This window comes from Canis aureus, chromosome 6 (assembly GCF_053574225.1).
Source record: "Canis aureus isolate CA01 chromosome 6, VMU_Caureus_v.1.0, whole genome shotgun sequence".
In the NCBI taxonomy this organism is placed as follows: Eukaryota; Metazoa; Chordata; class Mammalia; order Carnivora; family Canidae; genus Canis; species Canis aureus.
Window position 1 is genome coordinate 80,276,560 of NC_135616.1, and position 16,381 is coordinate 80,292,940.

General features: G+C 67.9%; 1 protein-coding gene and 1 long non-coding RNA gene across 3 annotated transcripts in view; one reads left to right on the forward strand and one right to left on the reverse strand.

Moving 5' to 3' along the window:
• Nucleotides 1-24: 24 nt before the first annotated feature.
• The window catches only part of SYT2 (synaptotagmin 2), a 78,924-nt gene continuing 62,567 nt past the window's right edge, over nt 25-16,381 (reverse strand). For both annotated transcript variants that reach the window (XM_077902494.1, XM_077902493.1), the window contains exons 2-9: nt 6,204-6,398; nt 5,523-5,689; nt 4,360-4,479; nt 3,830-3,997; nt 3,378-3,545; nt 2,456-2,573; nt 1,709-1,842; nt 25-303 (exon numbers count right to left, since the gene is read on the reverse strand). In XM_077902494.1, the coding sequence (XP_077758620.1) occupies nt 97-303; nt 1,709-1,842; nt 2,456-2,573; nt 3,378-3,545; nt 3,830-3,997; nt 4,360-4,479; nt 5,523-5,689; nt 6,204-6,381 (1,260 nt within the window). In that variant the 5' untranslated portion in view covers nt 6,382-6,398 and the 3' untranslated portion in view covers nt 25-96. The remainder of the gene's footprint in view (nt 304-1,708; nt 1,843-2,455; nt 2,574-3,377; nt 3,546-3,829; nt 3,998-4,359; nt 4,480-5,522; nt 5,690-6,203; nt 6,399-16,381) is intronic.
• LOC144316515 (uncharacterized) lies at nt 42-6,668 on the forward strand. Its single transcript, XR_013382478.1, has 2 exons — nt 42-4,723; nt 5,605-6,668. It is a non-coding gene; the product is annotated as an uncharacterized LOC144316515 (long non-coding RNA).

Sequence of the window (16,381 nt, forward strand, 5' to 3'; positions counted from 1 at the left end):
GCTCAGCGCCGGAAGCGGAAGCGGAAGCGCAGGAAGGCGGGCGGGGGCGGGGCGGTGTGGCGGGAACCGCGGCGGCGGGGCGCGGCGGGGCCGCCCCTACTTGTTCTTGCCCAGCAGCGCGTCCACCTCCTCCTCGGGCTTGAGCGAGTGCCACTGCGCGATGGGCCGCCGCGGGTTGGCCAGCATGTCGGACCAGTGCCGCAGCTCCGTGCCCGTGGCGTTGCTGCCCACGAAGATCTTGCCGATGGCCTCGTTCTTGCCCAGCTTGTCGTAGTCCAGCACGGTCACCACCACCTGCACTTTCTGCGGGGACGGACGGGGTGAGACGGGCGCCGCCCCGGGGACCCCCCCGCGCCCCCCTCCGCGGCCCCCCCGCAGGCGCGGCGGTGACGCACGGGCAGGCGCGGCGGTGACGCACGGGCAGGCGCGGCGGTGACGCACGGGCAGGCGCGCAGGCTCACGGCGCACGTGACACGTGACACGGGCCACGCCCGCGCTGCCGCTCACGTGCGCCGTTTAAGGGACAAAACGGGGTCGCGGGAGGGAGACAAACCGCAGGAGACCGCGAGTCCCAGCAAGACTGGCGGGTCCCGGGGGCGGGGTCGCTGCGGGACGGGCGGTGGGGGGCGCGTGACGTCACGAGCACCGGGTGTGACGTAACACACGTGGTGGGCCACCGACCTCTGCCTCCGGAACCACTGATAAACTACGTGGTGATTATTTGAATTCAAACAAAAGAATACATTTAAGAAATGAAAATAAAATGTCTTTAAGAGGCAATGCTAGGGGCGCCCGGGGGCTCAGCGGGTGGGCGCCTGCCTCGGCCCAGGGCGTGGCCCCGCGTCCCGGGATCGAGCCCCGCGTCGGGCCCCGCAGGAGCCAGCCTCTCCCCCGCCTGTGTCCCCGCCTCTCTGTGCGTCTCTCATGAATCAATTTTAAAAATCTTGGAAAAACGAGCCGTTCGGTCGAGGTAAGCGCGAGGGCCTACGGGGACGCAGACAGGCGACAGCGGGCTCAGGGCGCTGCGGGCAGCTCCGCAGGGGCCGACGCACGGACGCCGCGAGCAGGGCAGCCAGCGGGGCGGACGGCGGGGGGGCTGCGTGGACCCGTCAGGACAGAACCCTAGCGCGGAGGGGGCTCCCGGAGCGGGGCTGGGGCAGCGGGAATGGGGTGCGGGACGCCGGACAGGACCTGGGGGCCTCCCCTCCCCCACGGCTCCTGCCACCCGCTGGGACCAGGCTTGCTCCGGGAAGCCTCGCTGTGGGGCGGCCGCCCCCTGCACCTGCACCTGCACCTGCACGCCGACGCCCTCACCTCCCGGGGCCCCTGCCTGCACCTGCTCCCCCCCCCCCCGGGGTCCTTCACAAGGGCCGTGTCTTGGACACACGTGTGTCTCCAGCACCCGGCAGCATCCTGGCACGTGGGGAATGCTCCGCAAAGAGTGTTGGACACACGAGGGGGGAAAGAAAGGGCGGGCGCCTGGGGCGATGCCAATGCCCCGTCTCTTCCCTCGGGAACAGAAGGCAGAGGACAGAGGCTGCGCAGACGCCGCCCGGGGAGATCATTCTACGGGTTTGGGGCGCACGGGGGCTGGGAAACCCCTGGGCCGCTGCGCTCCCATCAACCATAAGTGGGGGCACAGCCCAGGCAGGCAGTAGCTGGACCCGAGGAGCAGGAGGGGAGGGGTTCCCGCCGCCCCCCCCAGCACCTGGATCTGCTCGAAGGGGATCTCGAAGCTGAAGGACTCGTTGAAGTAGGGGTTCAGGGTCTTCTTCTTGACCGTCGTCTTCTTCTTCTTGAGCCTCTTGCCGTTCTGCATCAGGTGGATCTTCACGTAGGGGTCTGCGGAGAAGCCCCGCCCCAGAGCCTCCTTAGCCTGCGCCCCCACCTCCCCCACCTCCCTCTGCACCCCCCCCCCCCCCCAGCAGAAGCAGAGGCAGCAGGAAGATTCCAGCTGGAGGACCAGTTCGGGCTGCGGGTGCAGGGGAGGCTGCCTGGGGCTCAGGCTCTAGCAGTGACCCTGCGCCGCCGTCCCAGGTGGGGGGCAGAGGGGGCTCGCACACGCGGACATGCCCCCACCCACCTCCCCACCTCGCGGGTGAGAAACTGAGGCCTGCAGAAGGTCGGGGAGTGAGCGGCGCTGAGCGAGTGGGGTGTGTGTGTGCGATGGAGCAGGGTGGGGGTGAGTGAGGGGGGGTGACAAGCCGGGGTGACCTGGCCGGGCTGGCCGCAGGACTGCCAGGGGAGCCCCCACCCCAGCCTGATGCCCAGGAAGGCGGCGTTCCCCCCTCCCCGCCCCCCCGCGGGCAGGGCCTGTGCAGGACAAGTGTCCCCGGCTCTGGGCAGCTCCCAGGGGCGGGCCTGGGGCCCAGGACAGCGGCCACCTGGTGGGAAGCGAGGCCCAGCGCCTGGCTCGCCGGTGCCATCCCATGGCAGCCGCCAGGCCTGCAGGTACCTGACAGGCCCCCCACGTCCATCTTCTTCAGGTTCTTGGCCTCCAGGATACAGACAGTGAGCTTCCCGGCCGTGGGCACGTAGCGCAGGGAGGTGCAGATGTCGCCCAGCTTCTCTGGCTGTGCCGGAAGAGCAGCATCCCGGTCATCCGGGCCCCCCACCCCATGACCGCACCCCGGGGACGGCTCCCGCTCCCCAGCAGAGCAGTCGTCCCGGTACTCTGTCCCTCTCCTTGGGTTACTGTCATGGTGACGCCCTCCTGTGGATGGGTCAGGGCTCCTGGTGACCCCGAGACCTCCACAACGTCCCACAGCAAGGGCACCGGGGGCAGGATGGGAACCCAGGGCTCCTGCTCCTAGGAGCTCTGCCAACATCATGCCCGGGTGAGCCTCTCGGGGATGGGGCCCACCTGCCCGGTCCCCGCTCAGGGGCACAGGCCCGGCTTCCTCAGGGTGAGCGCCCGGTCAGCAAGGGGGTCCTGGGCGTCCCTCCCCCCCCCAGCCTGGTACGCTGCTGGCCTCGCGACCGGGACTTGGCCAGACGAAGGACCGATGCTGGAAGAGCAGGGGCTCCAGGGAGCATGTGGCATATGGCAGGTGCTCAGCCCGTGCCTGGTAAGCCGTGGATGCTGTAGCAGCTGCTGGGAGGACAAGCCCTCGTGTCGAGACACCTTTAAAATAAATATGGGCTTGCCCTGTGGGTAAACTGAGGCACGAAGTGACAAGTCAGGGGCCCTCAGGGACAGCAGAACCGCAGCAGCACGACGGTGACACTGCTCCCCTAACGGGGGAGCCTCCTCAACGCCAGAGGCTAGGCCAGACTGCGGGGGGCCCGGGCCCAGGGGGTCAGCCAGGTGCCCGGGGTCACACACAGCGCAGCCGCGTCCCGCCCGCCCGCAGCCCCTCGGCGCTCGCCGCTCTCACCTCCTCCTTCTCGCCGCCCTGCAGGTCCCTCCACTCCTCGATGGGCTGGCCCAGGTCCACGGTGTTCATGGGCACCTTCACCTCGCCGATGATGTCGTGTTTGGAGAAGCGGTCGAAGTCGTAGATGGCCATCACCAGGGTTTTGCCCCCCAGCTCCTGGTAGGGCACCTGCGGGGCACAGCAGGTGGGGAAGGCCAGGGCCCCTGAGTCACACGCCACGGGGCCGCCCGGCCGAGCCCTGTCCCCGCGAAGCCCCAGGACAGGCGGTGACGGGGCTCCGGGGAGGCAGGGCGTGTGGAGTGGGGCACCGTCCTACGGACCGAGCAGCGGCCTCAGGGCGCCCAGCGCCCAAGCCGTCGTCCCCGGCTGCAGCCTGAGCCCCCGCCACCCGTGAGGCCCCCAAGGGTGCGCGGGGCTCAGGGGCCCCGGGGTGCCATCCTGCCCGCCTGCACCTTGAAGGTGAAAGTCTCATTGAAGGCGGGGTTCAGCGTCTTGCGGTGGACTTTGGTCTCGTACTTCTTCTTCTTGTCTGGAAGGAGGAAGACTTTGACGTAAGGGTCTGAGGTGCCCCCCATGTCCAGGGCCGGCAATTCAGCAGCTTGCAGGACGCCGACGGTGAGCTGCGGGGAGAGAGGACCGGGCCTGAGCCCCCCATCACCCCCCTCACCCCCCCGGGGCCCACACACCAGCCCCCCAGCGGGGACAGGCCGCTGCGACCCAGGAACACCGGTCCCGTCCCTACCCCTGGATCCAGGTGACGTCAGGGAAGCGAGTTTGCCCAAGGTCGGCAGGGTGTTGACAGCGGGGGCCCTGAACTGCGGACCCCTCTAAAGCGATGATGCCAGGGGCTCATGGGGGCACCCGGGGGCGCACACCTTTGGTCTCCAGCCCTGCCCACCCCATGGAAGGGGGCGGCCTGGCCTGTGGGCGTGCCTGCTTCTCGCGCTCCCCCCCCCACACACCCCCAGCCTGGCCCCCCTACCTGGTTGGCCTGGAAATCATAATCCAGGGAGAACTGCAGCTTGCCCAGGTTCTCCGGCTCCTTCTCCTCCTCTCCCTCGCCCTCTCCTTCCGTCAGGCCCGTCTCGGCATCATCGTCATCCTGGGGGGGCTGGGCCGGACAAGGGGCGCTCAGGGGACAGGACGGGGCCTGCCTGGGGGCCCCAATCCGCGGCCCTCGGCCCCCCGGCCGCGGCTTGCACGCGCCCTACTTCCCAGCTCAGGGGCCGCCCTGGGACACTTACCCAGAGCACCGTCGGCGCATCCCAGAGCACGGAGAGCCCACGGGGGTGAGAGAAGGAAAGTGACGTAAGAGAAAGTCCTGCGGCCGCACCGGCTGCCACCAGGTGGGCCACCCGCCGCCCTGTAGCCCGCCCCCACCCCACGTGACACGGCGGGCTTCTCTCGGCCACGCACGCGCACGCATGCCTGCACACACAGGCGTGTGCACACATGCACATACACAGGCATGCGCACACATGAGCGCCCAAAGGCCATTTAATCTCGCTGACTCCGTTAGGCCACCTTCCTCCCGGGCCTCACACTGATTTCTTGAGCACGAGGCTCTCGTAGTCGCTCCCAGGACAAGTGAGCAGCGGTGGGTCAAAGCGAACCAGGGGCCTCAGCAACCAAACGGGGGAGCCAGGATTTACCCAAGGACTTTCCAGACTGACCACCCCCAACACAGGGGCAAATAAACTATTATCGTGTGACCAGGGGTGACTCCACTGGGCTCGGTCTTGGTGCCTCGGGACCATTCTGCTGCCTCAGTGGATCCCCGCCACCCAGTGGAGGCCTCCAGCGGGGTTTCGTCCTCCAGCGTCTTCTGGCAGGACCACGCAGAGTCCGTCCCTTCAGTGGTGGCCTCCTGGGGCCGGGGGTGCGGTTCTCTTCCCCACGTTTTGTGCCCTGGCCCCTCTGGGGGTCCACGCACGGTTCTCCTCCGCGGCCTCCACGAGGCTGAGGCCGAGCTATTGGGTGGAGGAGACCCCCGTTCCCACCAGCGGCTGCACAGACAACAGTTGCCAGGGCACATGGGGCCCTCCCGAGGGCAGCTGGTCCGGCTGTGGCACCTGGAAGCCTGTGCCACAGCCCCGGCCTCGGAGGGGTGGGCTGGGCCCGTGGTCCTGGCCTGCGCGCTCCTACCTGACCCCCTTTCATGTCCTTCATGTTCATGGCGTTCTTCATGCCTTTGCCTTTCTCCTTCTTGTTCTTCTTCTTCTTGCAGCAGCACTTCTTGCAGATGCAGAAGCAGCAGGTGAGAAGCAGGAGGCCGGCGACCACGGCAATGGCGATCAGCGCCCAGGGCGGTACTGGCCATGGAGGAGCCGGGTCAGCGGGGCTCCGCCCGCCCCCCGCCCCGCTGCACGCGGCCACGGCCACGGTGCTGCACGTGAGCCACGTCTGCTTCCCGGAGCCTGCTTAGCCCTGCCCTCCGCGCCCACGGGCCGTGGACAGAGACCCCGACCGAGGCGCAGGAGCTCCGGGGCCACCCCGAGCTGGCGGCCCAGGGCCCTGGCCGCGCCCCACACCCCACGCCAGCACCTCCCACGGGGGGGGCCCACCCGCGACCTCCGCCGGCACCCGAGCAGCCCCTGCCAGGACCTGGGAAGGTGATGGTGGGGGGAGCTTCTGTTTCCCAAACTAAGGTAACACGACGGGAGATCTTCAGAAGGGCCGTGTTCCGCGGGTTCCCACCCTCCTCCGGTTTCAAGCGCCGGGTGTCCGGGTGCTGGCAGCGGCCCTTCCCCCCCGAGAGGCTGGGGCGCCCACCCTCCCCAGGGACGCGCAGCAGGCCCGGCCCGGGGCCCCCCCGCGGGCACTCACAGGGGATGCTCTGGATCTTGTAGAAGAACTTGTCCCGTATGTAGGTGAACCTGTCATCCTGACTCGGCCCGGCGCCCCTGCTCTCCGTCGAGTTGTCTAAGAGCCCGGTGGACACTGTGGCCGTGGTGGTGGCGGGAGCCACGATGGGCTCCTGGTTCCTCTTGAAGATGTTCCTCATGGTGGCGGAGGCGACGGCTGCGGGCAGCAGGGGTGGGAACAGGTGAGCGGCCGCAGCCCGAATGCACACAGCTCCGCCCAAGGACTGGAAGCCTCTCTCGGGAGCTAAAGGCCTAGGGATGCCCGCGGGGTCAGTGGTCGGGCGCCGCCTCCGGCCCAGGTCGTGACCCCGGGGTCCCAGGATCGAGTCCCGTGTCGGGCTCCCACAGGAGCCTGCTTCTCCCTCTGCCTGTGTCTCTGTCTCTCTGTGTGTCTCTCATGAATAAAAAAAAATTTAAGCCCACTAAACGCTATTACTATCGATCCCTTTATAATCCAAAGATGGTTCCCATAATGTGAACGACTGTGGCGAAATGACGACACGACCCTCCTCCCCACGTTGGCTCGTCCTGGGTCAGGCGCCGCGCAAAGCCCTCTCCGTGCGTGATGTCGCTTAACCCAGACTCAGCCTCATGCTTGGCCACTGTTCCCGCTGAGCAGAGGCGGAGGGGGCTCCGGGAGGCCGGGCCTCCACCCCGAGGGCTCCTTCGTGACCCTCTGTCCTCCTCGACCTGTCCCTGCCGTCACCGTTGCCGCCTCCCGCCTCCGGCACCATCTCGCAAAAACGGGGGGCAAGAGAGTCAAGGAGCAGCTGCCCAGGGTCTGCCGCCCGGAGGCACATCTGCTTCCCATCTCGGGGCCGCTCGTGTTCTCCGGGGTGTGTTTTACGTGTGGAGACCCCCGCTCCCCGTGAGGCCCTGCTACCCACGATCCCCCATTCTGCCTTTTTTAACGTAAAATTTTACCATCTGCCTTTTCTTTCTCTTTTCAAAAAAAAATTTGCTTATTTTTTTTTAATATTTTATTTACTTATTCATAGAGACAGAGAGAGAGAGAGAGAGAGAGGCAGAGACACAAGCAGGCTCCATGCAGGGAGCCTGACGTGGGACTCGATCCCGGGACTTTGGGATCACACCCCAGGCTGCAGGTGGCGCTAAACCGCTGCACCACAGGGGCTGCCCAAAAATCTGCTTATTTTAGAAAGCACGTGCGCACACGCAAGTGGGGGAGGGGCAGAGGGCGAGAAGCAGGCCCCCCCCACCTGAGCACGGACCGCGTGGGGCCCTAACCCGGGCCGGGGGGCCTGACCGGAGCAGAAACCAAGCGGGCGGCCAGCGCCCCAGGCCTTCTCCATCAGCGACACTGTCCTTTGCCACCGCAGCTGGGCGCCCGGGGGCCCCGTGTGGTCCACGCTCCACCGCAGGCACCGGAAGGCCCGCGTGGGGCCGCCGAGGGGCCGCCCGTTGCAGTGCGGCAGGAGGACAGCGTGTGGGCCCCGCGGGGCCGGGCGGGCGGGCGCTGCTCCCACGGAGGAGCCCCCGGACCCCAGCGAGGAGGAGCGGGGAGGAGCCCCCGGACCCCAGCGAGGAGGAGCGGGGCCGTGGCAGGAAGGACGACACAAGGCCCTGCGCTCCCTCCCTCCGTCACTGGCCTCGTGTCATGCGCGTGGAGGGACTGCGCGTGACGTGGAGCGAACGACTGCGGCGACTGAGGTTCTGGCTGAGAACAGCCGCAGGAGAGATGCCTGGTCCGAGTCTGTAAGGGGCGCCCGGACCCACCCGGGGGAGAGAGCGCTTTCCTGGGGGCGTGACCGAGGCCGGGGCTTCCCCCCAGGGGAGGGGGACAGGGGTGGCGGCGGGGCGAGGCCACATGGGCCAGAGCGGGAGGCGCTGACTGTGAGCCCGAGGGAGCGGCCCGACAGCAGCGCGGCCCCCCACGGCCTGTCCCAGGCTCACGGAAGCCGTCAGAGGGTTTAGGGACGCAGGTAACGTGGACAAATTGACATTTTGAAAACTGTGCTTTGGCGGCAGCGAGTTAAGGCCTGAATCCACCACGACCCCAGAGGGAAGGGGAAAGACCTCCAACGACCCAGTGACGGCTTGTCAGCCCCAGGTCCCCGTGAGGGAGTCTGCGGTGTCCTCGGGCAATCACCAGAGGGGAGTGACACAGGGGACGTGGGCTGTTCATAAAGCGGCAGCACATCGGGGCCTTGTCCAGGGCCTGGAGCCCGGAGGCCCTTTTATTTATTAAATTTTTTTTTAAAGATCTTATTTATTCAAGAGAGACACAGAGAGAGGCAGAGACACAGGTGGAGGGACAAGCAGGCTCCCTGCGGGGACCCCGACGCGGGACTCGATCCCGGGACCTGGGGTCACACCCTGGGCCCAGGCAGATGCCCGACCCCTGAGCCCCCGGGCGTCCCGCTGCCTGATTTTTGTAAATACACTTTTACTGTGACTCGGCCACACGCGAGCGTCCCCGCCTCCCAGCGCAGCCGAGTGGCCGAGGTCGCCGGGCCGCCTGCTGCTTGAGGAGGGGGCCGCCCGCCCCGCCGAGCCCCAGGCCCTGGACATGCTGGGAAGCACCAGGGAGCAGGAGACGCACGGGGGCCCGGGCACCCCGGCCCTCACCGCACACGCGGAGCCGTCCACGCGGCAGCCACACTCTCACAGGCGCTCCTCCCGCGCAGGTCAGGGCTGTCCCGGCAGCTGCCCCACGGTCACCGCCTCCCGCAGGCACTGGGCCCACTCGGGGCCGGCCTCCAGCAGCTCACGGGGGTGGGGGGCTCCACGCCACTGCCCGGTCCGTCCCCCCATCCGTCCCCTGTCTGTCCCTCTGTCCGTTCCCCCGTCCATCCCCGGGTCCGTCCTCCCATCCATCCTCCCTCCCATCCCCCTGTCCGTCTCCCCCGCCATCCGTTCCCGTCTGTGCCTCCTGTCCATCCCTCTATCCGTCCTCCCGTCTGTCCTCCCTCCCGTCCCCCCGTTGGTCCCCCATCTGTCCCTTGTCCGTCTCTCTGTCCGTCCTCCCTCCTGTCCCCCCGTCCCTCCCCCATCCATCCCCCGTCCCAGGTCACTCCCGGGCCCAGCACACAAGCCCTGTTCCCGTGACAGAGCCTGCCAGCTCCCCGCCCGCCTCTGGGGTGAGGTCCACTGTGAGGCCACCTGCCAGGAGCGGGGGAGGGTGCGGCCCTGCCAGCCACCCGCACCCCCAGCCGCCGTCCTTGTTGGGGGCGCCCATCACCCCCCACGTGCCCCTCGCTGGGCTCCAAGCTCCGTGGACGGGGACAGGAGAGCAGCGTGCAGCAGGCCCTCCGCGCGGCCCACGTCCCCCGCCTGGTACCTCCCGCCGGGAGTGTCGGGACACCACCGCCCGTTCCCACAGCCCACACGGTTCTCCCACACGCTCTCGTGTCCCCATTGGGGAAGCCGCAGGGCTTGGTTCCTCCCCGACCTGCCAACTCCCTGGGTCTCCCGCCTCCTTCCCCAGAATCCCGGGAGGGCGCCAGGGTACATGGGGGCAGGGGCAGGGGATGCAAGGGTGTGGGGGGGCTGACGTGCTGTGCCCAGGGTGGCCCTGGCTCCTGCGACCTCAGGCCCCATGGAGGGCAGCGCACCTCTGGGGGCAGCCTCCGCCCCCCTCCCCGCACTCCCGCCTGCTCCAGCCCTCCCGCAGCCTCCCCACCCCCTGCACCCCTGCACACCGCTGGGCGACAGCGAACACCTGGCCGCTTTGTCAAGCACTGCGGGTCACCAGGGTGGGCCGGGCCGGGGACGCGTTGCAGCAGGACAGGCTGTGAGGTGTGCGCACAGCCGGGAGCCCCTGCACACTTGGGAGCATGCCGGGACCCTCCAGGGCCTCACACACTGGGGAGCTGCTGGGACCCCAGCACTGGCTAGCTGCCTCCGGCCCCCTCTGGCAGGGTGAGCAGCCACATTTGCCGCAGTTGGTGGCGGGGGACAGTGGTAGGGGACAGTGACAACCTGGTCGACTTCTCCTTTACCTTATCCATCCCTCTCCCAGCACGGAGGCCCAGGGCAGGAAGCAGGACCGTGGGCGGGGTCAGGGAGGTCCTGCGAACCGAGGCAGCCCTTCTAACAAGCCGACAGCACGTGTCTGGAAGCCGTGTCCTTGACTCCCAACACCCAGAGGTGCTCAGAGCTCAGCCGTGACACCCTTGACCGTCACCCATCGGGTAGGAGGGGAGGGGGGTGGACAGGAAGCAGAAGCCGGCCTCACACCCACGCACACTCGCACTCACAGGCTCCCGCACGCGCTGCTCTCAGTCTGCGCTGAGCCTCGTGCAGGGAACACTGCGCCGGGGCTTCACCCTTTGGGTGCAGGTGTGGACGGCGTCAAGAGAACGGGGAACAAGAGATGACCATGCACAAGAGGAAGTGTCGTGTCGGGGGGCGGAGGCGGTGCTGCACGGGCACTTACGTATCCAGAGTCGGGCACTGGGAACACGCACGCGGCGCTGGTGACATGCGTCGTCGTTGCTTCCGGGGAGGGGATGTAGGGAGGAGCACCCAGCAGACCCGTCCCTGGGCACCCTGCTGTATTTTTGGGATCTTGAAGCACACAAATATACCTGCCTCCCCGCCCCAGCCCAGGCTGCTTCAGAAGCAGGAGCCCAGGCCCCTGCGGAACAAAACAGGGGACCGACGGGGATGTCTGTAGCCCACTCTGGACTCAGCCAGCCTGGGGCCACCCAAGACCTCCTTGTCTCACCCACAGGCCACCTGCCTCCTCAGCCCACGTCTCCTCTGCCCTAGAGAGGGCCAGGAGCACTGAGGCCCCGCAGGCTCCTCCAGCTGGCCTGTGGCTCCTCCCGGGGGAGGCTCCCTTCCAAATCAGATTCTGACCCCACATCAGAGGTGAGTATGCTTGATCCCCACCCCCCCAGCCAAAGCACACAGGCGTGTGTACACACACACACTCGCCACCGACGGCCACCGACGGCCACTGACGGCCACCTCCCACCAATTCAGTACGACCTGGGGACTCTGCGCTTCTCCGGATTATCACCCGCAAGCGTGGCCTCAATTAACAAAGATAACGGGGAGCTGGGGGGATGCAACGTACTTAACCTCTCCTCACCTCGGATTCGCAGAAACCCAAGTAACAAGGTGGAAACAGGTAACCAGGCGCCTGTGACCAGAGCTAGCAAGCTAACAGATCCACGCGTAAGAATAAGTTTCTTTCTTTACGTTTTGAATCGATGCTCCAGCCCAACACTTGGTCCTGGGAGGCAGAGGATACGGTTTCAAATAAATTACTTTTCTAGCTCATTTTGAAGATAAATTACCCGTTTCTGGGAGTCCTCTGCGTGGCCAGGCCGGTAGGGCCTCCCGGGGCAGCCGCGTGCACCAGGGCTTTGCAGCGAGGCTCCCACGGCCGCGTGTAGGAGCAGAGCCTGCTCTTGGCCTGCCGGGGAAAGCTCGCGCCGCAGGGCTCCAGAGAGCTAGAAAGTCCTGCCCGGGTCTAACTTCAATCTCTCCTGCGCAAGGACACTCGTTCCCCGGCTTTTGCATCTAGGCCGAGATCAGCAAATCCCAGACCACCCGAGACGAGGCCCTGGGCAGAGTCCACGGGAGGTGACAGGCCAGGTTGAGTCCTTCCTCACTCGGGCAGTCAGCCGAGGTGTGCGACCTCGGGCCTGCCCGTCGCCCTCCGGGCCTCTGCGGTGATGATGGGAGGCGAAGGCTCCTGCGCACCCGCTGCGGGCTTCATCGCAGGCAACGTAAGCCCTGGGCCGCAAGAGCAGAGGGAACCCGGCGACAGCACAGTCCCAACCCCTTGCCTGAGAAATGAAGAAATGGGCCCCCAAGGGATGTGAGCTGCCTCACATCACACAGGTAAGGAGGCTGAGCCGCCGTCTCCTACTCCAGCCCGGCAGGCCCTTGGGCGCAGCTGCTCCTTGGCCGAGGGCAGGGTGCAGGGGGGCGGTGGGAGGGGCGCGGGCCCGTGTGTCCGGCGGGTGGGGGCGCAAGGCGGGTGGGGAGGGCGCCGCCCGTGTCCCGTCCACACAGGGGGGCAGCGCCAGGGGCAGCACTGGCTGGGAAGGGAGCCCTGTGGCGGGGGGCTGTTACCCCACTTGCGTCCACTTGCGTCCACAGGGGGGCTGTTACCCCACTTGCTGCCCCCTGCGAACTGCGCCATCCGGGCCAACACCGTCCCTTTCGTGCCAAATGCACATCTTCATTTGGAGCTAAAACCCCTTAAACGCTGATGCGTCTCCTGCCTCCCAACCGGTACAAGCTCCAAACACACGAGCTCGGCCTCACCAGGGGGAGCAGGGCTTACAGGCGGGGGGGGGGGGGGGGGGGGAAGGGGGGAGGGTGCAGGGGGGGCAGACAGGGGGTGGGGGTGGGCGGAGGGGGCAGACGGGAGCCGGCAGCTGGCGTCCCTCAAGTCAGGGCCCAGAAAGGGGAGCCACCGAGGCCCCATTAGCCGAGTGATGGAGCAGAACCGCGCTGGCACCGCCGTGAAGAAAGGGGCCTTGCGTCCCTCAGACCCTCGGCGACAGCGGCACTGAGGGACCATGACGTGGCGGGGGGGGGGTGCAGGAAGGGCCCCGCGTGTGAGCCCAGGACGTGTGTGCACCACGGGTGCCCGGCACCAGGAACACGCGTGTCACGCAGCCTAAGCGGGAAGGGAGAAGCCCCAGGAGGGACCCGGGGGTGGCACACCAACCACCTGGGGACTCGAGGGTGGCAGGAAAGCCGTGGTACTTGGAGGCTGAGCGGGTGGGACCGCAGCAGGGGCGCCTCGGGGACCACAGCCTCGGGTGGGAGACGTGGGCGCACAGCCCCACTGCGCCGCCACCAGCACCTGTTGCCAGTCCATCGGGGCGCCCCGGGGAGGGACAGGGGACTCCCCTCCTCCCCCGTGTTCTGGGCCTCTGCACGTCCCAGGGTGGCCCACGACCCTCCCAGATGCCCGGAGCCCTACCCCCTGGGGTGAGCCGCACGAGGGCAGCAGCGAAGGGGGCAGACGTGGACTCTGGGACCCGGGCTGGCTTGCACCCGGCGCCGGGAGCTGGGCGGGGGGCGGGGGGCCGGAGGCTCCGGCTCCGGGGATCCCAGGGCTGCCTTGGGAGACTGACCCCAGCCACGGTGCCCCCCACAGAGCCACCCCTGCACCCGCGCGCTTCCTCTCACTGGTGCCCAGGGCAGGGCTGGCCGTGTCCACGTGGACCCTGGGCGCGAGGTCAGGCCCCGTGTGCCTGACGGAGGCTGCAGCACTGGCCGAGCCAAGGACTGTGCCATCCGGACGCCTGGGGCCCGGAGGTGGGGGGCGCTTCAGAGGCCAGAGGCCGGGGAGCCTGTTCCTGGGGACACGCCTGGGCAGGGTCACCCACGTGCACCACTCAGCTTCCCGGACGGTAAGGGCTGCGAGGCAGCAGCTGTCCCATTGGCCTCCGCCCTCAGCAGCAGCCTGGCTGCGAGGCCTGCTGGCAGGAACGGGGAGCTGGGGGTGTCTCTGGGCTCGGCACCCCCCTGGCGACCACATCCAGCAGGCCCCCCGCTTCGGGGGGGGCAGACACTGGGGCTGGGGGACAGGACCAGGGCCCGGCCCCCACAGCCTCAGGCCTGGCAGGCAGGCCCGCCGTCCTGGATCGCCCAGCAAGAGAGCGGAAGGGCGTCCACACAGTCCAGGCCCCGGAGGGTCGCGGGCCGAGGGGGCGTGAAGATCCCTTCCCTGATGAGCGACCATGAAGTCGCCCCCCTTGTCCTTGTCCCACTGTGCAGGTGACGCCGGGTGAGCACCCGGGAACAGGAGAGGAAGAAGGCTCAGCCCGTGGCAGGCAGCTCGCAGAGACACACTCAGGCCGGCCCAGAGGCGGGGCCATGGACCCGGATGACAGCTCGCCGCCGGGCTCTGGCCCCAACGTGTGACCTGGAACCCCGACTTGCAGGCACCCAGCCCAGGGCTCTAACCAGCCTCCTAACCAGCCGCCCGGCTCGCAGCACCAGGAGCAGGGGACAGAAGCTACCGGGCCTGGGCCCACGTGGGAGCCGTGTGCCGGTCCTAGAGGCTCCACGAGCACCATGCTGAAGTTCACGTCACGCTCGGCCCCGTCAGGTCGACACTATTATTCCCGTTTTACAGATGGGGAGACTGAGGCAGAACGGGGCACACAGGCTGCCTCCCCTGCCCCGCAGGATGGGAGGGGCTGCCCTCGGGAGGCTGCGTGGGGAGCCAGGGGCAGTCAGAGGTCGGGGACGCCCGGGGTGCCCCCAGAGGGACGTGACGGGGCTCAGCTGCGGAGGATACAGTCCGCGCCCCCGTGTCCCCCCCACGCGGGCCAGGCCCTTGGCAAAACCACGCCTGTTACCACCAACGCCTCCCACAGCTCAGGGCCTGCGGAGAACTAGGGTGGGTCTCGCCAGTCCCAGGGGCACGATTACAGCCCCGAGGGCGCCGCCTTCCCCACCCCCTGACCCGGGCCCCCAGCCTGACCCGGACCCCCTGCCTTGACCCAGGACCCCCGCCTGACCCCGCCAGAACAGGTTCGGGGACAGGGGCCCAGAGGGGGGAACCATGTCCTCAAAATTCCAACAGACTGGAGGAGGGGAGGAGGGAAGACATGCAGGACGTCCTCCCTCCCAGTGGAACGTCCAGCAGGGATTCCACGCAGATGCGACTGGAGGCAGGACTGGGGACGCACTTGGGTCCAGGTGGGGCAAGTGGGCGCCTCCACATGACGCAGCTCAGCGCCCGGCCTGTGGCTCAGAAGGCCCTGGCCCGCGTCCCCGCCGCACCTTGCAGCCCTGCAAACATGGGCAGGGAGCTTAGCCCCACCCCCACCCGGGGCTTCTGCATCTGGAAAATGGGAAAGAGGACTTACCTGCCGTGGGGCTGCGAGGGTCCGTAAAGCGCGATCTTGTGCCCAAGGGGCTGGAACCCACAGGGAGCACGCGGGGTGGCTGGGGGAACCCATGGTGGCCTCGTACTTCGGAGACTGCGGCTCCCCCCTCGCCGGCCCCCACCCTCTGCTCCAGCCCAGCCAGCCTCTTAGCACCCTGCCGTGAGCCCCATCGGGAGCCCCAGCCCCGTGCAGACTGCAGACGAGCCCCCGCCTCCAGCTGGTCCACACCCGCTCCCGCTGCCCACGTTTGCTCAAGGAGGAGGGGCCGCGCTCCCCTCCGGCCACCTCTCCCTTTCTGCAGCGACAGAGCTGGGGCAAGGCGGGAGCTTGTGCTGGGGCCCCGAGAACATCCCTGCCCGCCCCGGCCATGCCAGTGGGCCACCAAGCGAGCGCGGCGACGACCAGGAGGTGGGTGGTGGGCTGGGGGCTGCTCCGGAGCGGGCCACTGGGAGTCATTAGCACAGGTGGCGCGGTGGCGGGGGGCGGGGGATGCTGGGAGAACAGTCCCAGGCTCGGGGACATCACGGCAAGAGGGGAAGGCCAGGCCCAGCAAAGAACAGGAGAGCCCGGGAAAGAGAAAGCTAATCTGTGGTGACAGGTGACAGCGGTGGGTGGGGACACAGGCAGCCTCGGGGGCCGGGCAAGCAGGAGACACCAGTGGGTCACACGAGTTGTTGGACCTCAGTTCACCTCCACCGAAAGGACAACAAGGGGGGCCTGGGGACTCCGTCGGGGAAGCATCTGCCTTCAGCTCAGGTCGTGATCCCGGGGTCCTGGGGTCGAGCCCCAAGTCGGGCTCCCTGCTCCGCGGGGCGTCTGCCTGCCCCTCGGCTGCTCCCCCTGCTTGTGCTCTCTCTCTCTCTCTGTCAAATAAATAAAATCTTAAAAAAAAAAAAAAAAAAAAACAACGCTCAGAGGAGCCCGCTGTCCCGCGGGTCGGTGGTCAGCGCTCCATTCGGTCTGCGGGGGACTGCGTGGCCACCGTGGGAGTTACCACGGCCCTGCCCGGGTGAGGGCACCGAGTGGCCCCCTGCTGCCCCTGGCCAATCGTAGGGGCTCCCAAAGGCACGGAGGACCCGGAGCACCACTCTGGGGAGGCTTCCTGGGAAGGCGGCCCAAGCCAGGGACCCAGGGATGGGCTTGGAAGGGGCTGACAGCTCTAGGCAAGACCTCAGCAGGGACGGGGGGTGGGGTGGGGGGGGAGGGTGCGGCGCAGGGAGGGGGTCTGACAACCGGGGACCAGATGGGGCCACAGCTGCAGGGCCCAGGAGGCAGAGGAGAGACGTCGGACGCGGGCAGGTGGGTG